The sequence below is a fragment of the Sander vitreus genome, chromosome 16 (assembly GCF_031162955.1).
Source record: "Sander vitreus isolate 19-12246 chromosome 16, sanVit1, whole genome shotgun sequence".
NCBI lineage: Eukaryota > Metazoa > Chordata > Actinopteri > Perciformes > Percidae > Sander > Sander vitreus.
This window is the reverse complement of record NC_135870.1, coordinates 22,289,581-22,313,522: the sequence shown is the minus strand read 5'-3', so window position 1 is coordinate 22,313,522 and position 23,942 is coordinate 22,289,581. Positions and strand designations below refer to the sequence as shown.

The following is a 23,942-nucleotide window of genomic DNA, read 5'->3' as shown; positions in this document are numbered from 1 at the left end:
GCACCGTCCAGAGACAAAACTCTAGACAGGTATACTACAAATACCAGTGTCCACTACACAACTATAGAAGCATGTCCACTACAGCGGTGGTTGGCACACACAGGTGCCCATCGTAAGCTGGCCCATATTGCATATCCAAGGAACTTGGCTACACTGGCCTCAACATAAGAGAGAGAGTTTTCTGTGGCAGGCCACATTGTACAGAAGAAGAGGTCTGCCTGAGCAGCTGGTTAAAAGAAAAGTAGAATTTATGAACTGATGTTGGATGTTGCACAAGTTGTCACTGTGTGAAAAGGGACTCTTCACTCTGTCTTTTCAAAGCCACTATGACATTCAGTTTGGTCAGTAGGCCTACTCACTGCAGTGATATGTTACTTTGCAAACAATTTACAGGCAAGCTGTTACTTTGCAACTGTTCTTTATGTGGTTGTCTGCAAATTGAGTATGCAACTCATTATGGATGTTGTGTGCAATGCCAAGCACTCCCTGAGACTTTTTTACTCGGCAAATTAAGAGATTCTAATCTAATTCAGAAATCATCAAAACTGAGGTGAGAGACTGAGAAAACTCTGATTCCTCTAACCAGAGCGTCAGTCATTGTTCACAGTCTGATTAGCAACTTGAGACACTAGAATGGACTTGGAGTAGAGAGACGGCGTCTCTATAACATGCATTTTTTGAAAAGCTAATAAAAACCTGAATCATCATCAGGTTATAGCTGATGAGTTTCAAGATTGCATTTCGGCCAATATGTTCTGTCTCTTTTGCTCTCAATGTGGACTGTTTTTACCTGCATGCAAGCAATGTCCGCTCAAGCGTGATTGGTCAATACTGCTCAGACTGCAAACAGACTACAAACGGAAACATAACTCTTCCGATACCAAAGTCTTGTCCCGTTGCCTACAGATTCTGCATTCATGCAGATATCTGTTTATAGATATTAATCATAATAAATCCCAGCCTATTATTGTGATTAAAGTGATTACATTTTTTAATTGATTAACAGCATATTAAAGACATGACTCTCCTGGAGAAAGTGCGTTTTCTTTCAAGAGTACATAATGAGGATCTTCTACGAAATGGTTTGAATTTTTAATCAATCTCTCCTTTGGTAAGTAGCCTAAGCTGGCTGGCTTGTGGCTGAAGATTTTATGAAATGAATGATATTGAAAGGTACACTATAATACAGCCAAACAATAGGTGTACACTTGAACATAACACCAATTTGTGATTGTTGAACTTGGCTCAATATGCTGCTATAACAGCCTTCACATTTACATTTTATTCTCAATGAAAACCAAAGCCAGACTGAAGAGAGTTTATCATCTGTACTTGCTCACTTTGAACTTCATACTTTCAATGTCATACTGTCATAAAACTTTCACTAAGTCACTAGTGTGCCAAGGCTAACCCAGAAGTCAAGTCAGGCTGGAGCTATTTCTTATAATAGGCATAGTTTTATAATGGATTGTATTTTTTCATCTCTTTTGTCTGAATCATCCGAAATAAGTACCAATTGGGAGAATAAACACCACCCCAGCAATGAATCGCAATATGACGTGATTAAAGAGGGGGGGGGGACTAAATCAAATATTTGAAAGCGTTATGGACTGTGGGTATAATCTTTATCTGAGGACTAGAACTTTTGTTATTGCCAGAAAAACCTAATTACAGCTATTTTAATCATAGAAAAATCAAAAACGTATTAGAGCTTGAAATAATAACCATTTTCTCTCTGGTTTGGACATTGACAAGCTCTAATTAGAGATAAATTAAAATGCTTTCAGACCCCGTATACATAAAAAAATGTCTTGGACAGTTTGTCCAAAGGTGTCCTTGCTCTTCTTTCCATCCGCAATATTTATGCAACAAGAGGTGGGATCAGGCAGGCTACCCACTCATGCTGTAATGATGACCACATAGAGCCCTCAGCGTGTCCTCCACAACACCTGCATAATGGGCTTACACAGGAAAAGCATGTTAAAGGGGGAGACATCTCCTGCATTTGGTTAGTTTGTGTTGGTGTTGATGGAGACGGAAACAAAGCAGATCCACACACAAAAAAAAACCCTAAGCAAATCTCACATTTGACCAAATCTGCCTGCAGTTGTCAAACACTGCATTGAATGCTTTCTCCCTCTCCTTTTCTTTCTCCCACTTGTCCCCCACGCAGGCGCGCGCGCACACGAAGACCACGCTCGCCAATGCACCGCACAGGAGCCCCTGACAGTGCCCGTGCCTGCTGCCTGGCGTCTCTGTCGCTCCGCTGGATGTTTGCGCAGAGGACACCTGCCTCCGCCGCTGACTCCACCGATCCCCGCGGCAAAATCCACCTCGTTTCCACCTCCTAACTTTGGCAACGTGTGACGTTTTTGTTGTTGTTGTCGCGGGCACCTGTTCCAAGACTATGTTTCTATCGGATGAAAAAACCCTGTAGAGCCCGGGCGTTTGACTTCCAACTTGGCACTTGGATGGATATTTGTGACAGGTCTGGAAAGTTGCCCTGCGTCATGGAGCATGGGCGCAAACTTTAAGAGCTTTTTTTATTTTTTATTTTTTTTATAATAGGGAGACAGTTAAATTAGAATGAAGGCAGGTGAGTCACCCGTCGCGTGAGAGGCAGAGCTCCGGGGCTCTCCAGGTACTGGGAACGGAAAGGCGACACGAACGAAGTCGTGATCTGTGCGGCGGATTGCGCCACGGAGGACGAAGGGACCGGACCGATGAGACAACATGGGTAAGTAAGTGGAGGATTGTCTCGTTTTGAAACGAGTGCCGCCAGAGAATAAAGAACCCCGGGAGCCTGCAAATGATTAGGCCAGTTGAGCGCACTTGTGGTGCTTATAACAATATGGGTTGATTTGTTCTCCTCTGGCGTATCTGCGAGTGTGTGGATGTTCCGAAAATTCCCACAAATATTTTCGCGGCTTATTCCTGCACATCTCTTGTTTTTCAGAGCTGTAGGCTATAGGCTACTTTTGCTCTATTTTTCTGCAAATATTCCCAGAGATTTTTTTTTTTTTGCGTTCAAGACCAAGATCACCACTGAAAGGGTTTTCCTTCTTTTTGTCTCTCTTAAAAAACAAATAGCCAACTGCAGGCGGGAATGTCAGTGCATTTCAGAATGAAGGGGAGGAGGGAGACAGTAACGCTCTCACCTTTTATCATGTGGAAGTGAAAATCTGTAGCAGTCGACGTGGGTGCCAGTGCACAATAAGTTGAAGCTAAATAGTAGCCCATTATCTTATCAGATGACGCCCATTGCTGTTAAAGCTGTAATGACAAGTTTCCCCAAATTCCCGATCTGACCTTAAATGGCTGAAACGTGGCCTCCCCCTCAGCTGCCTCCTGCCTTTCCCTTTAAAGCTTTAACATGTTTTGAATTATCCTACCTCCTCCTGACAGCTCCGGGCACCTACAATCTCATCCCACACTGCCTATCACCTCCTCCATTTTACTGACTGTGGGTGCTCCAAAGCCGAATTCACCGCTCAGCCTCCCAAGCCCACACTTCTCTTTAGTGTTTCCGCGGCTTCGCGTTCCGCAGCTCCTGTCTTTGTGTGCGTGTGCGTGTGTGTGTGTGTGTGTGTGTGTGTGCGTTCGTGCGCGCGCGTGCGCGCGCGTGCGTGCGCATATTATTTGACTGTGGGTGTTATCATTGAAAATGCGATGACATGGTGTTGACTTCCAAGCCTTCGCAGCGGCTCTCGTCGAAAAGTCTCACGGCGTTTCGTGCCCTTTATTTCAGTGCAACTTTAGTTTTTGAATATCTCAGTGAAGGACGATTATTCATACGACGGGCGCACACACTTGTTTGATTGGCGGTTAGGTGCAAAGAGAGAGAGAGAGAGAGAGAGAGAGAGAGAGAGAGAGAGAGAGAGAGAGAGAGAAAGAGAGAGAGAGAGAGATACTTTTTGAAACTGCACTACTGTGATTGATTTTGTTTGTCTCGAATTCTCGCTTGGTTGGATTTATGCTGCTGTTTCGTTTTCATTTTTGATACCCAAATATAGGGAAAAGCTGACACAGGCTGGAGAAATGCATGCTGCCTACACATCTGTGCAGAATTGTGGCACTTACCCAAGTAATGAGCAGCTTAGTGCAACTAATGAGCACACAGTTTTAATTATGTCATCACAATTACTATAAGCCAAAAGTAAGGGGCTGCATTTGTTAGAATACCAACACTTCTGACTGAAGCTCTCTCACAGCATCCATCTTTATCCATCGCCTTGTTTTTTACAGATTAAATGGGAGAGCAAAGTTTATACAGGCTTCAGGGATGAAGTCCCCCCCCCCCTCCCCCCTCCCTAATTTGACAATAAAACATGACATTGGTTATCTTAAGCATCTGCACAGAAGGGCAGAATGTTTTGGCCAGCAGCTAAGTAACAACTTTTCAAAGAAGCAACAATTGTCACCGGCTAAGGGTGAATAATGGCCATCGCAATTTCCTTTAAACCTGAAACTTTGAAAAAGAAAATTCACCACACCACAGTATTCAATTTACAGTTATATAAAACTGAGAAAAGCAGCAAACCTTCACATTTACAAAGCTGGAACTACATTTGTTTTGCCGTTTGTGCTTGAAAAAGGACTTAAGGGCGCCTAAAAATAAGGCCTAAACTGGCCAAAAATAATCTTGTGGAGAAATGTTCATCAAAATTGCTGCCAACACATATTTTTTGTTGGTTGGTAATCCATTTAATCGACTAATCATTTAAAAAAAAAATAGTAATGAAATATTTTTTTTCAATTCATGTTAAGAAAGAACACACTTTTGACTGACAAGCCCAACACTGATACATTCTAATCACATATTCGTAGCCTAAGCTGTGGAATTTATATTCAGCCCAGGCTCCCACAACAGCAACACCATGCAAACAACACAAAGAGGCTACATTTTCAGCCGACAGAACGCAACGGCAAGGAAAAGCAATGCAGGAGTCATTTGTGAACAACACGTGTGCCTGATCTCCAGTCTGACTGCACACACTCTTCTGATTAGGCAAGAGCAACATGGCAATTATGCTCAAATAACCTTCCATTTATTCTATAATCCATCTGTTTCCTAGGGTCAGCCAGAGACAGTAATTGGCCCATCGTGCACATGTCTGGAAAACCTAAGCTTACTTTCTTAAAAAGTAACCTGTAGACACATTTTCCTCCCATTCCACTTCTTCAAGCTTGCAGTGCAGTGGCTAATTAGAAGATGGAGTATTAGTCACAGGTTTGCCACTGGCTCAAAAGCACTAACCTTTCTTGCACATTTAAGACCATTATCCAGTCTTAGACAACTGACATGGATCTAGTTTCTCAGATCTATGAATGCATTAGCATCTAGTCAAACTGCATACAATCAAATAAATACATTCTTATTGCAATACAAGGTCTTTCCATCCTCCAGATTAAAGCAGTACCATGAACTGTTGCTGCAAACTGGTTGCTTTCACAGTGCTTCTTCCAGAGCCATGTTATGTATGATAAAGACAGATCATGCATGTGTTTTAAAACCGAAAGAATACATTGTGACTAACGTTGAGCAGTGTAAATGGCTGCATGCACTTTTGAAAATACCTGAAGTCATCAATAAGGATTATTCTGTCAGTGTGAGGCATGGTTTTTCCCATTCTGAGCCTGACTGAAAGCCCCCGTCAGGCACTTTTAACAGCAATTTAGTAATATTCACTTCACCACTACCCACACGCGCCATCAAACCGACATAACACACATGAAACCAAACTGTACCTCCAGGTAATTCATTTCATTTTATTCGCCTCTGCCGTTGTGCAGAGTGCTGGACTATCTTGAATTGCAACGCTTCTCCAAAGTTTATATCTCTCTTACGTTCTAAAAAAAATTCTTAAAATAAGTGTGAAAGGCTTACCTGCACAATGAACTCATGCAGTGAAATATGGGCAGAGACACGAAACTGAGAACAAGTCTGGTAGTAAGCAGTGGGAGCTGAGCTAGCACAAAAAGAAAAAGACTGCAAGAAAAATGCACGATAATGTATTGTGTTTATTTTCTATGTCCCTGAAGCACACTACAGCCTACGTTTGGTTGCAAAGGATTTATACATTCAATTATTTTGGTTTTTAATATTTTGGATTTATTGTCATGCAAGTCTTTCAGTCTGAAGAACCGAAAGAGAGAGAGAGAGCTGAGACAAAAACACAAATACAGAAAAGTCTGATTTGACTAATAACGTTCACTGTTCTGACCTTGGCAGTTCACGTAGCAGTGCATAGCTCACAGTAAGAGGCTGATTTAGAAATAGTCTTCAGGGCCTTTAAACAAATGATCATTGCTTTCATTTTTCTGATGAGGACAGCCTCTTAGTGTTACATATGAAGCCCCTAAAGAGACATGGAGACATATATAGATAGAAAAGAGGGGAAAAAAGATCTATTTTTGCATTCTCTCACAAACGTTTAAACACACAGGATAATGTTCTTTCAGGTCACTTTGATATCTAAGAAACAGAAAACTAAGTGCCAACAATAGTAACATGTTTGGTATTCACCTAGGATAGTGTGAACAAGGTTCTGATAATGAGGACTATTCTGATGTATAATCTGTGCAGTTTTTCGTGCAAATTGCCTAAAAAACACACATACATAATCTCTCATCAACCATGATGTCAACTCCTTAGCCTTTAAAACAGGCTCGCCTCACGGTGGCCAGCTGAAACGTCTCAGTGTGTGCTGATCTTTTGACACCAGCACTCATATCGATCAATGCATCTCTCTGCTGATCTGCACAGATTTCTTAGCCAATAACGTGTGTGTGTGTGTGTGTGTGTGTGTGTGTGTGTGCGCACGTGCGTGTCTATTGTGAAGCCAGTGTCAGTAAAGTTCCTGATATGGGTGATGTCATGGGCCTGTGAAGAGTTTCAGCTGTCACTTTCTGACAGACTGAAGCCGGATGTTAAACACTGTGGGAAGGTGAAATGCTTGCAGTGATATGGCTGATTTATCGGCACTGCTGTTAGAGAAGCAAACTATTCGTCTCATGATGCTGTATAAGGCACCATCTTTATAATCCAGCCATCCTCACCCAGAAAACCACCAAATGGGTCAATTAAGCAAGCAGCTCATTATGACCGACAATTACATTTCTTGTTAAATTGCGACTATAGGCTGAGACCACTTGTGGCTGCAGTAATTATCGTGAGAGCAGACAAGGAAATGAGGTGACAAAGTATAAGAGCGGCAAATACGCGTAAGGAGGCAGGTCAGCATGATGGATGGGTCAAACAAACAAAGGACTTTGGATGTATGCCACGTATTTATTGCTGTATGTACCACATTGACTGCTGCTGTAACCCCCAATTTCCACCGGTTGCGGAACGTCTGCGGATCCACTCCGGAATGGCGGCGGAGTCATTAGGTTTCCATTAAAGTCAATGTGTGTATTTCCACTGACTGCAGAACGTCTGCGTCCCTACTGCGTCCCAGCTCCGGCGATCCGCAGCCGTCCGGAGCAGATACGCAGAGCTTCTATTTTTGCCGGATGCAGGAGAGCTCCGCAACAATTCAGCACACGGCAGATAGTGCGGGACAGGAAGTAGTGCACAGAAACAAAATAAAACATCCGGTTAATTTTCAAAATAAAATATACCGTGCTCACGGCGGATCATATTTCCCTGCACTACACCTTGAAAACACAGCACAGAGTTGTTTCCCCTCCACTCCTCTGGATGGTAACAAACTGTTGTTGGTTTTGTGGTTCTATTCTACCTGAATTCGCGAGATCTTGTGGGTCCTCGTGACTTCAGCTGTCAGTCATGGCCGCAGCTATATCACAACAAATCCGGACCTGGTGGGTATTGATGGACGGCGGATCACGGAGCCGATACATAGCGAGCCGTTCCGCAGCCGTTCCGCATTCGGTGGAAATCCAGGGTAAGAGTGCTTTGGTCCACGTAGGGAGGATAGGATAGGTGGGTCATACAACACAGGGCTTTTAAGTGGGGGAGTGGATTTTGTGTCACACACACACACACACACACACACACACACACACACACACACACACACACACACACACACACACACACACACACACACACACACACACAGAAGCTACGGAATGCGAAGCCGCGGAAACACTAAAGAGAAGTATGGGTTTGTGAGGTTGAGTGGTGAATTCAGCTTTGGAGCACCCACAGTCGATAAGACTTTCACCCAGGAAACGTGTATTTGTGTTGTGGGAGTACTACTTAAGGGGAACGGTGTTTTAATCCAAACAATGATCTTTTTTCTAATCTTAACTAGTTGTTTGGTGCCTAAACTGTAGGATATCACAATAATTGTTGTGCATACTAGGGATGTAAAGATTACCGGTCTAACGGTAAACCACGCTAAAAATGTTGACGGTAATAATTACCGTTTTCATTTAAAATATCCTTATTATCGCGATGGATTACCACGGTGTGGAAACCCTGCGTTTAATCCTTCCCAGCTTCATTCGAGGCTCCTGAAGTTGCCGCGCTCAGACAGGAGAAGGGGACAGAATGTAGCAGCTGTTAACTTTCTTATATACAGTCTATGCTGTTAACTGACGTTTTTCTTTATCATTCCTTCCCGTTTTCGGACTTGTTGAAGTGATGTAGCCCAGAACGTGAGTTAAAACTATTCTGTAGCTTGCTAAGCTGTCATGGGTTTTACTGCCTCGTTATCTTCAATAAGTGTTCTGCTACGATGTGGAAGTTTAGCCCGTGTTACGACGTGACATTTATTTGGAGAGAGAGAGAGAGAGCGATATATTATCGCCTTGATAATATTGCTGTTGCTGTGTTTCTTATTGCATAGCTGATAGATGTGCAGATTGTTTAATATTCCTTGTGCAGCCACATGTTGATATTCAGGTTGTGTTAGAGCAATTTGCTAGCAACATGCAATCACCAGTAAACAGACTAGCCTGTGGAGCCACGTGCTTAGTTATTAAAGGTGTATTACACTACACAGAGAAATAAATGTAATTCTTAGTATTGTTTCTTGTTATATGCTGGTGGCTATAATATTTAGTTTTGGTAAATACTGTTCATAGTAAGTCAGATTCTTATTAATCCGCATTATCATTTGCTTATATTTCAGAACCACATCCAACTTCACATGTAACGTCAAATGCGACTTCATAGTTAACTTCATGTTGGAGTTGTAAATAAATCTTCCTGGATCTCAAAGTCAGACATCTCTGGTTCAAGTTCTTACCGGACCCCCTACAGTGGGCCAGTGTTTTACAAGCTTATTGCCTATATTTTTGTAATATAATAAACACTGGTACACTTTTTGATACTATTTCAGCTTGGGTAGGCCTATCATTGCTTTCTGAACATATTGAACACACTTTTAAAAATCCCGCAATAATACCGAAAACCGTGATAATTTTGGTCACTGTAACCGTGAGGTTACATTTTCATACCGTTACATCCCTAGTGCATACGTTTTGGTACGATATCATAGGAACCCGTTCATGAGAATGCATCACGTCATTTTAGTAGTTTTACGTGACTTATTTTAAGCCTATCCCTAAAGTTTACCAACCCTTACTAAGTATTTGTGTTGCCTAAATTTAACTAGTTCCGTTTCATACCGTTAACTTTGTGTGTAAATCTGTGCCCGCTACATTAAATAGAACGGTCACACGATTACGGTAACATGATTAAACCGCCACCGTGCGGCAGTAAGTAAGTTGATTACTAAAAATAAAATGAGACAACTAAAAGTCACTCTTCTTAAATGCCGTCATATCAAATAGTTTCCATTCTGCTTTAATCATTTTTTATGGGAAGGAGTCATTAAGTTTTGTATATCTTTACAGCCAAGGAATTAGGAAGGGAAGTGTCTAAGAAAGATAAGCAGCACAGTAATGAAGCGGATATCATGGCAAACATAAAATCTGTACACTGTTTTATAAATGTTATTATCTGTTGCTGCAGTTTTGCTATCTCTCATGGATCGTCATCAGGCACGAACCTCCTGTCAGATCAAAACACTGCAGCAACAGATAATGAATGCTTTAAAATGAATATAAAGCAGCGTGCAGATTCCACTTTTGCCCTGACCGCTCTTAAGTACCAATCGATTTTCTTCTTTCATTTTTTAATTTTATTTTTCAGTTTGTCTACTCTGGAATGGGAAAAAAAATAGGCTTGACAACATGCCTAAACATATGTATGATTACTAGATATTCAGAGGGCTCAAAGTCACTGAAATATCAGGCAGCGCTATGGCTGAGAGAAAGCTGTATGCACCGGACCAAAATGGGTTGGCTAATACTTCTCGAAAAAAGTCACTTTTCCAAGTGGACCTCCATCCAACTCGACTCATGAAGGCAGCCTGTTTCCACAGCAGGCAGCTTTCATGGTTGTCAAATGTTGACATTCTAAATAACCCATTAGCCTTTGTAAAGGTCTCCCTCCTTAGAGATTATACTTTACTCCCTTGACAGGTATACTATATGACTTTAACAAATAGGCAAAAAGGTATTTCTATGGTGATTTCTATGAGACAACTGTTTGAGATTGAACTTCTACCATTTGTTGGGCAGCTCCACATAAAAGCTTACGAGATTTAGAGTAGCAGTCTAAATGTCGAAACAATTTGTTGGATAGTCCAATTAGAATCAACAGAAAAAGAAAAGATTATTAATTGATTTATTATATTGGTCCATTATATTTAAATGCCGAACATGCTCTGGTTTTAGCTTCTCAGATGTTCTGATTTTCTGCCTTTCTTCGACTTAAAGTGCTCATATTATGCTCATTTCAGGTTCATAATTGTATTTAGAGATTGTACCAGAATAGGTTTACATGGTTTAATTTAGTTTGTGAACAGTGTTTTCTGTTGGAGAAGGTAAGTCCCTTTGGGGTGGACTTTGGGCTTTTTCACTTTGTAAACCTATTACATGCACAAAAAGATATATAACACAATAAAGGAAAGGTGAAAAGCCAAAAAGCATAATATGATATGTGTTGATGATATATGTTGGTCGGACAAAACAAGTTATTTTAACAATGTTTTTAAATTCTTGGGAGGATTTATTTACTTACATCTACTGAAGTTAAATAGGAAGCACGCTGGGCCAGGTATAGTGGAATGGCTTTGAATGACCACCAAAACCGCTTGTCTTTTACTGTGAACATTAACGGTTCAATATGTTGCAGTTTTACAAACAAGAAAGTGAACAATTTAAGCTTGACAGACATGTTTTGCATCTAGCGTCTCACGTTCATCTCAGTAAGCTAGCAAGAGTACGCAACAGACAACTTCCGTGTAGGCTACTTCAAAATAAAAGCACTTCCTGTGACGGTCTGCAGTAAAACAAAATTATTGTTAAACAAATAAGGTTGTGTACCTTTTCACATATCAGATGTAAATCAAATACTGTAAATAGTGAGTTTTAATCACACTATAATTTACCATTTCCTTTAGACTGTTTTAAACTAAACAACATGAATTTCTTATTCAAGTGCTTTAAACAAACATTTCACAACACCAGGAAGTGTAAAATTGGCACAAATTATAAAATCAGGGGAGGAAGAAGGTCCATTGATTGCTTGAACATACTCAACCTAAGATTAGAGAATAGCGCTGCATCCTGATACACTTTATTATTAGAGAAAACGTTACACATTCAGACGGAGGTGCCCGGTTATACTGTGTGGTTACTAAAAGGGAATCCACACCTGCCAGCCAATCAGAATTGAGAAGTCACAGTGGCCATGGTATAAATGACAATAATAAGCATGTGAATCAATAGACATGGCGGCCAGCTACAGATGCAGCCACATGGTCCGTGACGTGGAGGCTGCCTGTACTTACAGTGAGAGGTTGATGAACGTTTCAGGGAGTTTTTCTTGTGGATAAATAAGAATTCTACATCCCGTATGTTGCTAATCCCATTGATCTGCAATGTTAATGCTTAGACTTGACAAATCAATACACCTAATCATTGCATTAGGTCTTTAAGTGGTTAGAATTGAAACCTTTTTTTTTTTTTTTCCTATAAAAGAAGCTGGCAGACAAAGCTAGAGCAATCTGTCTCTCTTAATTCTCCTCTTTCACTGTTGACTTGAGTAGGTCATGGACTCAGTAGACCTCGGTTTCTACATGCCTCACAAATCCAGACAGAATAACTTAGTTTACAAAACTGACTGTTAAGTTTATTTTTTTCATTCAAACCTTTATTTGACCAGGATAAAAAACTCCTTGAGATTACAAATCTCTTTTACAAGAGTGTCCTGACAAGTGGCAGCAGCGTGGTTTAAAATAAATACAAAGACAATAACAAGTACAAACATAGACACACTTTCACTCATCATATTCAAACAACAACGTCATCATAAAAAAAATCCTAAATCAATTGAAAAACAATGACAGACAGACTGCCTTTCTGCAAGATCCTTTAAAAAGCCTTTAAAAGAATAAAAAGAGACCAACTCCTTCAACTGTAGTTCATTCTGAAGCTGATTCCATGCAGATGGTGCTGCAAAATTAAAAGCCTTTTTACCAAAGTCATTGCGGGCTTTAGGGACTGACAATAAAAACAGATCCTGTGAACGCAAGTGATATGTCCCTGCAGACCTCGGGAGGATGTAAGCATTCAGATAAGGAGGAAGTAGTCCTAATACTGCCTTATAAATAAAAAGATGCCAGTGCATCCAACGCCTGATTGAGAGGGAGAACCACTTGACCCGAGAGTACAGCAAACAGTGATGAGTATGAGATTTGTGATGTTTGTGATGAATCTTAAGGCTCCATGAAACACCGTGTCCAAAGCATGAAGACACTGGGAGGTTGAGTACATATATAAAATGTCACCATAGTCCAAAACAGACAAGAAAGTTGCATTCACAAGTTGTTTTTTTTGCTTCAATTTTTAATGGTTGCTGCCCCATTTAAGCTGTATTTTGCCATTACTGGTGTGATATTAACCAGCTGCGCTTGAGTTTTCCGTACATCTTGATCTCGTTGTAATGCGTAGTGTGTATTTCGGACTGGCCGCTCCTCCTACATGTATGTGCAACTCCGGTAGTAGCAAAATAAGCTTTTATCATAAATCAGCCATTTTTACTGCTTCATGCTTTTGCTGTGAGTTGAAATTACAGCTTACTCCAATTTTCAAATTAATGGGCGTAAAATAATGGGTTTTAAGTGTGTAAAAGGTACTTCATTTCAATATTGTAATGCCAGTGTGTCCAATTAATCCACGTTGCATGATGGGCTCTTTGACTGGTTATACGTCACATACTTCTGTGCCCTGAAAGTATTTTTAATTTCATGTGCCTTAAATCTGAGCGAGCACACTCCAAAATGTAATATATCACACATGCTGTAGTGCCCTAGAATTTTGCTTGCCTAAGCTTGACCACACATCGCACACTTTAAATCCCTTGGCTCCCGTGTCAGTGAGGAAGACAGTCGGGGAGGGGAAGGAAGGCAGGTGGTGGGGTTGGAGGAATTAACAAGTCTATATCTGAAGCTTTAAATTCTGCAAAAATACAGATTATATACCATACAACCTCCTAGTTCTGTTGTGATCAGTCTGTCCCAAAGAAAGCACCATGTATGCATTTTATAATCGTTTTTAGGAGAGGTGGCAAAGAAAAGAAAAGAAAGGAGTGGGGGGCATATACCGAATCAAGTACAGTATAGTAGATCACCTGGGTAGCTCACCTGGTAGAGCGCGCGCCCATACATAGAGGTTCATTCCTCGACGCAGCGGGTTGACTCCGCCCTGTGGTCCTTTGCTGCATGTCATTCCCCCCTCTCTCGCTCCGTTCATGTCTTCAGCTGTCCTATAAAAATAAAGGCCTAAAATGCCCAAAAAATAATCTTAAAAAAAGTACAGTATAGTACATAATGTCTAAAATAAAAGGACAAAAAGATGTAGCCTGCTGTCTACAATTAATTAATACATCCATATCCATAATGTTGATTATACATTTCTGCCAGTCTATAGCCTTGAAAAGCTGCCACAAAGAAACCATTCCTCTTAATGGTTATAATGTGTGCTACAGTAGACCATTTAATAAGAAATATTTTGTTTTCTTGCTCACTTTTCATTTCTTTGAAGTGCCCCAGCGTGCGGCCTTACCCCTGCTGGCCAACCCACTTGGGCACTCTGGGTAATAGCCTTTGCTCAGAGCACCGTGCATTCAAATGAAATATCAACTTGTCGCACCGCCAAGGAAGACGACAGCTGACTCTGGTCAGCCTGCCAACATTCAACAACATAAAAATTGAACATTCACTCTGTCCCCAGGGAAAGGGGAAAGTCTCACTTTTATGGGACTTTGGAAAGATTGCCATTGGAACTTGACCATAGGTGAGGAAATTGGGGACAAGATACGGTATATTTTAGGAAATTATATAATGATTTCACTTTGGCTGTTTTGTGCATTTGCAAGCCCATTTTAGTTGACATTTAGTGAGAACATTTGAGTCCAACTTCAGCAAACTACTCCCAGTTGTTGAGTAGTTAAGCCCGGAGGGAAACTGGAGCACAGAGCATGCTCTCTAATGGATATTCATTGGCTGAAATTGCATCTTTATCAGATACAAATTGTGTTGACGCATTATTCACTGCACATAATAAAAGAAAAAGCAATGTTCTCCGGTTTGCTTTGAGGCACAACTACCCATCTTGTCCTTCGCTAAGAGCACCGCTCCACTGGATGTAGGGCATGCACTGGCTTTTACTAACAAGATTGTAACTTAAATCTGCTTGAATACAAGCTTTTGGTGTTGCATTGTGGGTTAATGTAGGCACCAGGTTTTGTGGGTAATGTAGGCACCAGGTTTTAGGAGGAATGCATGGGGAAAAAAAGACAATGTCTCTAGCTTTGTTGCATTAACTCAATTTTTTATTAAATAGTTCATCAAGTCTGACTAAATTGGTGCAGTACTCTTAGGATTTAATCTAGATTTTTAGATGCCAGTTTTAACAAAATTCCACACTCGTATTTGGCCGAGGATTAAACGGGGATGGAGTTTTTAGATGATGGCAGCTGGTTTAGTTTTATAGGTGGATACTCTTGGCTCATTTCACTGAAGTTCTGACAAAAGGTATTATAAGACTCGCAGCCTACCACACAAACCACATCCGCTGCCATTCATACTTATAAGCAAGTGGTCAAAAACTGACTCAAGACTTGAAACTTACAGTATTAGAAACAGATTTATCTTTGTGATAAGTACACTGATGTGTTTTTCTGTATTGGTGCACTGCAAGTTGTTCAAACCTCCAAGATGTAACTTCTACGAGATATGAAATCTCCAAACCCCTCTGGCTCTGCTTGGTCATGCTCTACTAAGAAGATAGAGCCAGGTAAACAGATGTGTGTAGCTTACCACATGAGATCAAATCTCTTCTGAGGGGGGAACAGATAGCAATGCCTGCCTGAACCATGGTTGTGGCATTTTATTTATATTTAAGTTTCTAACTCTGTGCTTTTCTTCCCGCAGTGACACAGATGTAGGGATGTAGATCTCTATGCCAGTTAGCCTTAATGGCCGTTCCAGGTGACAACATTCTCTGTGTACTGTCGGTTAGAATCAGAGTGTTTGAAATTATTCACGTAGGAGGCTCACGCAGCTTTCCATGATATTTGTTGTTCGGCGGGAGTCCTCTTTACAGCATCTGATGCATTAAAAAAAAGAAGAAAACATGAGTAATGCCTGTGCAAAATACCACATTTATGACTGGATAATCAATCTGTGCTAAGGTGAAAGTCTCTTTTCATTCTACTCTATATAGCCTCCCATGGGAGCCCGGTGCACACATGTTTTTTATTACTCTTCTGTCTATGCAGAAATCCATGCTGAACCAATGTGTGCTAATTAAAGATGGTGTCTTACGGAGGCGTCAATGAGCCAGTGGCTTAACACTGTGGCTTTCTATCACAGCGTACAGCCTGGAGTTTTCTAACATCAAAAATATGTTTGAATCCCCCTTCTCCGCTTGATCCCCAATGTATTTTTATTGAGATGACATAGTGAGGTTTCCCTAAGGGCTTCGCAACAGACACTTTTCAATGGGATTATCGTTTAGGGAAGACTAATGGCTGTGGATAGTGCCGTGGATGCTTGGTCGGTTACCTAATGGATGTGATGGAAATGGAAGTGTATCTGTTGCTTGGAGGACTCAAGGTTTTTTTTTTTATAGCACACATGTTCACATATAGCGTGCATCTTTACTCAAATCTCATATCTTCTGTTATCTAACTCCCTTAGTATTTGCTTGCATTCTGGGAGAGATTCATGAAAATCTGGCAATATTTTCCATTCTCTCTCTTCCTTATTTCCGTATTTTATTTTTTATAAAAGAATCAAACAGAGTTTAGCGCGCACACACTGTTTGATTGTCTGCCTGGTTGTTAGTTAGCAGGCAATCACAACCATTAACAGTGACACAGTTTTGGTACTTGAGCATTTGTCCCTTTTTAACTACTACTGAACTACTACACGTTCTTAAAAGACAATAATCTTCTACTGTCTATCACTGTTCATTTTGATGCTTATTCTGATAAACAATCATTTTCTTGACATTTTATATTATTAAAATAACAAATTTAGAGGACTGTTCATTCAGTTTTTGGCAAAGGTATGGACTCTTTCAGTGCTTTTTAGTAGTCAAGTGGAAAATGTAATTAGGGCAGAGCCATTAAAAGGGACATATCGTGGAAAACTCACTTGTTTTTTTTTTTTGTGCTTTTGCAAATACTTTGGGTATCTGGAGTGCCTACCAATAAACAGTATGTAATATAAAGCAACCCAGTTAAAGTTTTATTTTGTGGGCTGCCTAGATCAGAAAAGATGGGGAAATTTAACAAGCCATTCAGATTTGCTAGTTCCTATGTCGCATGCAGGCTCATTAGAATATACTGCCCCCCATCTGAGTAATAGATTAGACATTTAGAAATGTTCCTTTGGCTTCACAGACATGCATACACTTAAATATTTCACAGACATTCCACTGTGGGTTAGAATACATGAGATAAAGAATTAGGTAAAGTGGGCCAAAGGGTTGGGATACAAGTGTGGAAATATTAACAATTAGTGCATATCTTAAATAGACATTGTAGAAATCAGCAGCAGTGACTAATACCTAATACAAGTCATTAGTTTAGTGTGATGGCAGAGGATGGAGTAAAAGATCTCTTAACAATGTTTCTCGTTGCCGTGGGTACCCTGCATCGTCTTACTGAAGGGAGTTTTTCAAATTTATTAAACAAAGGATGTCAAGGGCCGTGAACTGTTAATGTTGCTTTCCTCCTGGTTTGTGTTGTTTACAGCTCCACCAGCTGTTTCTGGGGGTTCTGTATAATCTTGCTGTGAACTATTGTTGTGAGCCTGCTTTTGCTTCTGGCCCCTAAATTTCAGTACCAGCATGTGATGTCAAAGCTATTTCATTTCCTTATAAGAAACAATCTTCAAATCAATCACCAGTAAAAAATCATTTTCAAAACAGTAAAAGTCAATTGCTTGTTAATGTTTGGTAATTTTATGGCTCAAAACAAACCGGCCTGTTCCGAGGTAAAGCGAAGTGACACACCGTTAGCTTGTGATTAATGTAGATCATGTAGAACAGTACCTGTTTGCTACCCATTTTAGCATGAAATTGTCATTATTGTGTGACACCCCTCAAGTTGTGGTATAATGATGGAGAATAATGTTCTCTGCATACTTACTGCCAGACAATGGAGGTATTTCTTTAGTTTACAGTTTACAACAGCAGGTAGGGACACACTTCTGTCCTGGAGCCTTACTATGTAGCCTTTCTGAGGACTTGTCAGTGTGAATATATCGTGACTACAACACACATTATGTAATGCAATAGTCTCCCTCTGTCTGTTTATCTTTAATAATGTCTGTTTGTCCAGTCAGTGGAAAGCAATATGACGCTCTAAAACTTGAGCATAAAGAGTTGCACATTCTGCCAGATGCATTTCTGTTATTGTGTTCATGTCATTCACTTGCCGTCATTTTATAAACCTTGTCCAAAGTCAAACGGTAACTTCTTATGCACATACCAAACAAATCACAACATTTGGGGCATGTGCTCTTGTACAAATTTTTGTGAGGGCCAATGTGAGAGTTAGCCCTTGAGAGGGAGGACATTTTGCCCAGCCCCTACCTCTGGGAAGGGCTGTTTGTTTGGGGGTTAAGACTTGGTTTAACGGCTGATGTTAGGATTAGATTTAGGTTAAGGTCTGGCTAGTCTACACAACATTCCGGAATGGGAGAAAAACTCTGCTCTAGTTTATTGGTATTACTTTAAAGCAAACACAATCGTCTTGATCCTCAATCCTCTTGCGTCGGACGCAACTACGGTACCTCTGCAAAACAGCATCGGGAAGGAACTTGTTTTGGTGGAACGTGCATGTAGGGAGGCAGGCTCTGGAATTAAAATATGTGTGATGAGAATTTTACAAAAAAATAAAAAATACTATACTATATACTATATATAATATATGTAGAGACTTGTAGCTTAAAGCTTGTGCAATAACAGCACTTTAAGAACAACACATTAAATCAGTACTGATGGGAAAAAACATGAACCAAACAAAAGACTTCAACGGCTTCAACAAAAGTCAACCACCATCTATTAATGTCATAATAATTGTAACATATTCTGAAAAGTAATATCTAACAATATAATTTCCTCCAGCAAAACTCATACTGTTTTTATTCTTCAATGCATTTTCAACCCTTAATAATTCCCACTTAAGGAGATAATTTCTATCTCTCTCAGAGTGTAACAATCACACACACAATTATAATCTTATTAATTCTACAAATGATAGCTCTCCCACCACTCAAATTACAAACTCCATAGCTGTGGCAGCATTTATTATTGAAAAACACTAGACCTTGTAACCACCTATAATACAAAAACCTGATTATATACCTTTTGTAACTACTACTTTATACATATGCACAATGCTGCTTGTCGTCTCATCTCAGAACCATTTAATCCTGTCCAAACTAAATTAAAACCCATTCTCCCTTTATGCCTTTGTAGCAAGTTAATGTTAAGTGTCAAATATGTAGCCGTTAACAGCAAAGCAGCTGCCGCAAAACCAGACAGAGGGCAGATAGGTACCTGAGGGGAGGTAAAAGTACATTTGAAAGCAGCGTCGTCCTGAGATATGACATATGATATCCTTAGTCAGAGCATTACTCAGAGCAAGACCAGATGAGAGTCCAAGAACAAGGATGTGTCCCTTGACATATAGCAGGACAGTGTCACATCTTTTACCTTGTTGGCTCTGTACTGTTGGGTGTAGAATTTGAAATTAAACAAGACTACAAGGTTAAAAGGCCAACTGTCAGCTTAGATTTGAAGTTGACCATCAGTCAGGTGACTTTAGGTTTTCTGCGAATACCATTTTTTGTGCTTTGAAGCTTCAGGACCAACAAAAGCAATCACCTGTTGTGTTATTTCACCCCGAAATGAAGCACAAGTAAACTTTGAATTTCACAATAATTGTTTTCAGTCAGATTGTTTATAGATCGTTTATAGATTTTTTATAGATCTCAACATTTCCGACCACACTTGAAGGCACACAAACCCCTGGGCAGTTCAGTGCTTGTGTTGTTTTTGTTTTTACTCTCATAGTGTTTTAGAACTTTCTTGTGGCAGCGATAGAGAAAGTGATGTCTGATCGCCGGTTACATGACAGGCCACCGCAACTTTATTACAGTATTTAAAGGAAAAACAAAACAAAAAACGAATATTCAAATCACAGAATTTAATATCGAATAACTGCGCAACGAACAAATATCCAAATATTCAAATTCAGCCCTAGAACATTCCACTCTTTGGCTATAAAAAAAAACTTGATGACCATGCCTGTATGTTGAGGCAATATATCAAAATCAATATACGAGGCTAGATATCTTCTTACATTTTGGATATAGTGTTATCGTGATATGACACAAGTGTTGTCTTTTCCTGGTTTTAAAGGCTGCGTAACAAGTAAAGTGATGTCATTTTCTGAACTTACCAGACTTAATAGCTGTTTTATTATTTGACTTTACCAACTTAGTCATTGTATCCACATTATTGGTGATTATTTATCAAAACGCTCATTTTGTTCGTATTTTGTGAAAGCACCGATAGTCAACCCTACAATATCGCCACAATATCAACATCGATGTTGATTTTTTCCATATCGCCCAGCTCTAATTGTAGGACTACATATAAAAAGGGGCCAGAAGTCCCAGGCTTTTCACACAATATGGATATTAGTCTATAGCCACGATGTTCCACTTCCAGGATTGCTCCGGTGCAGCAGGAAATTCTGCCGGATGCATGTCTTTTCGCCAATGTCCGTTACCTTCCGCTTCCTTTGTGTTGGAATTTTAAACTCCGGTCAATTTATGAGAACTATGGTTAACTGCTCTCAGATCTCTGCAGGGTAAATCCAGACAGCCAGCTAGACTATCTGTCCAATCTGAGTTTTCTCTCGCTTGACTAAAACAACTTTTAAACATACACGTTCCACAAAAACAAGTTCCTCCCGAGGCTATTTTGCAGCAGCTCCGTGTGGAACTTAGCGCCGCCCATGACGAGTGTGATTGGTTTAAAGAAATGGCAATAAACCAGAGCACGTTTTCCTCCCATCCTGGAATTCTATGTGGACTAGCCAGACTCTCCTCCGCAGCGTGGCAAAGCGAGACTATATGGATATTAACACCCTCAAGCAGACCCTGTAATTTGTCAGTCGTTGCATTTACATGGATTGTAAAGGTTAAGGTTGCCATTGATCCAGATGACAAGATATTTATATTCATAGACTCGCTCAATACGGTTTCCATCAAGAGTAGCAAATAAAAATCAAGACCGAACAAATCTATAGTGGAGGGTCATGGAACCCTTCAAACCTTTATATTTCAGAAAATTTGGTGGAATAATCTGAATAATTTGTGTGAAGGTCCTGGCGTCTTGACCCCTAATGGATTCTGAGACTCTGGCATTACCATTACCTCAGTCTCCTTCTATATTAAACACAGATATTCCAGTGGATGGAGGATTGTGAAAACCTCTTAAAGTGGGGAAAAATTCAATTCAATTCAATTTTATTTATAGTGTCAAATCATAACAGGAATTATCTCAGGACACTTTACAGATGGAGTAGGTCTAGACCACACTCTATAATTTACAAGGACCCAACAATTCCAGTGATTCCCCCAAGAGCATGCATGAATACGTAAGTGTGAAAGTGGCGAGGAAAAACGCCCTTTTAGGAAGAAACCTCAGACAGCCCCAGGCTCTTGGTAGGCGGTGTCTGATGGTGCCAGTTGGGGGTATAGATGTGGATGGAGTGCTGACAACTCTGGAGGAAAGTAAGAAATGTCAGAGCATGTCTCTCTGTGAAGTAGAAAAGATCACAAATGTTTCTTTGATAAGTAAAAAAAAAAAATGCATCCAATTTACTTTTTCAAAATCAATAGCGAGTCGATGGGGTCTTGCAAATGGTGACACATTTTCAAAGCTGAATGTGGAGGGCTTGTGCTCCTCCTGAGAAATAGTACTTTCATATGATCCTCTGAAAGTCTTTAACTCCTTAGAGTTCTTGGTTGTTTTAGCCTGTTGTTTTTAGTCTCTTGGTTTCTTAACTCTAAACAGATGTTTAGAATGTTTGTCCAGATGTGCATCATCCTTGAGAAGTCTGTGTTCAGAATATTAATGTTTCAGGTAGCAACATCTCAATAACTGCAATTTTGCAGAAACCAACACTGATCTGTTATCATAGGAAAACTCAAAAGTGTGGTACAAAAGTATAGTGTAGATTGTGATTCTTGTTTTAGCTCCTTTAACAATAAGTACCAGTATTGAAGGAAATAAGTGGCTTATTTGCATATAACATCAATGTGACTTCACCAAAATCCTTAAAATTCCTTTCTTCTCTCTGTCTTATATTTTCTTATAGGTCCAATGCTGTGTGATGGACGACTGACACACCTCCTCTTTCCTCTCCTCCTCCTCTTGCGAGCTCCCTTGCTGTTCAGCTTTAATGAGCGTACCTGTCCCAATAGCTGCCGATGTGAGGGGAAGACGGTCCATTGTGATTCAGCTGGCTTCTTAGATGTCCCAGAAAACATCTCTGCAGGCTGCCAAGGCCTCTCCCTGCGCTACAATGAACTGCACACCCTGCTGCCATATCAATTTGCTCACCTCAGCCAGCTTCTTTGGATATACTTGGACCATAATCAGATTTCAGCTGTCGACAGTCGAGCATTCCAGGGGGTCCGCAGGCTTAAAGAGCTGATACTAAGCTCCAACAGGATCACATCCCTGCACAATTCAACATTCCATGGAATTCCCAATCTTCGCAGTCTGGACTTGTCCTACAACAAATTGGAAATCCTGCAGCCTGGTCAATTTCATGGCTTACGGAAACTGCAAAACCTACACCTACGCTCAAATGGTCTCTCCAACATCCCAATTCGAGCATTCCTGGAGTGCCGAAGTTTGGAGTTTCTGGATTTGGGCTACAATCGAATCAAGGCTCTTACCCGTACCACCTTTTTAGGGCTACAGAAGCTGATGGAGTTGCATCTGGAGCACAACCAGTTCTCACGGATCAACTTTTTTCTGTTTCCACGCTTGGCCAACCTGAGATCACTCTATCTGCAGTGGAACCGCATTAAGGTGGTCAACCAGGGCCTTCCGTGGACTTGGTATACACTGCAGAAACTTGATCTGTCTGGAAATGAAATCCAGACCCTGGACCCGGCTGTGTTCCATTGCTTGCCCAACCTTCAAGTCCTCAACCTGGAATCCAACAAACTGTCCAATGTGTCTCAAGAGGCGGTGTCAGCATGGATCTCATTGACCTCCATCAGCCTCGCTGGGAACATGTGGGATTGTGGAACTGGCATATGCCCACTTGTGGCTTGGTTGAGGAATTTTCGGGGAAGTAAAGACACCACTATGATATGCAGCAGCCCAAAGTATCTCCAGGGAGAAAAAATAATGGATGCCACAAGGAACCATGGTATTTGTGAGGAAACTGATTACGTTCTGACTGAAACACCCTCACCAATGTCAGAGCTCATTTCTGAAGCTACCGGGGAACCAACCTTTGCCCCTACTAGTGGCTCTCCACCTATGCCACCAGCCAGCACATTTGGTCCTGTCCCACCATTCAGACCTCGACCGATTGCTCATCCTACCTTTCCAGGGCAAATGAGCAAAGACCCAAGAGACTCAGTTGCTAGCACTCGACCCACTCTCATACCACCCCCAGAGTTGGAACACATGACTCTGCACAAAGTGGTGGTAGGCAGCGTGGCACTCTTCTTCACCATGTCCCTAATCTTGACAATTATCTATGTGTTGTGGCGGCGCTATCCAGGTGCAACCAGGTTGCTGCAGCAGCGATCCATGGTGGGGCGGAGGCGTCGCACAAAGAGTCCGGAGCCAGAGCAGAACCTGAGCTCCCAGCTCCAAGAGTATTACATGAGCTACAACCCTGCTGCCACGCCAGAGGCATTGGAGGTGCTAGGAAATGGCACTGGTTCCTGCACATGCACAATATCTGGCTCCAGGGAGTGTGAGGTATGATTCATCGCATCAGCCAAACAATAGAAACTCAAACTCAAAATACAAAGGCTCAACAGAGAGGTAAATCCTTTATCAAGTATGCCCTGTAAAAAGACACTGTTGAATCACAGTTAAGCATCCTTTACCCTTCGTTCATAACACGCTTGACTTCAAATGTAAGATGTCTCCAATTATTTAGGTTTTACTTTTAAAACCTTAAATTGGAAAATAGAAAATAACTAATCTGATCCAAAGAAAAAACAGTAGTCTCTTTCAGAGGACTAAAGTATAGTAATAATGCAGTACTGAATTTCTTTGTTTTCTAAGGCTAATTGAGTGTGGCTTCATTCATCTTTATAATAGTTGTTATGTAAATG

General features: G+C 40.7%; 1 protein-coding gene across 1 annotated transcript; it reads left to right on the top strand.

Moving 5' to 3' along the window:
• The first annotated feature begins 2,284 nt into the window (after positions 1–2,284).
• lrrtm4l1 (leucine rich repeat transmembrane neuronal 4 like 1) lies at positions 2,285–23,586 on the top strand. The gene is made up of 2 exons (XM_078271429.1): positions 2,285–2,737; positions 21,950–23,586. Exons 1-2 carry the CDS (start codon positions 2,734–2,736, stop codon positions 23,584–23,586), a joined length of 1,641 nt encoding a protein of 546 aa, XP_078127555.1. The 5' UTR covers positions 2,285–2,733.
• Positions 23,587–23,942: the final 356 nt, after the last annotated feature.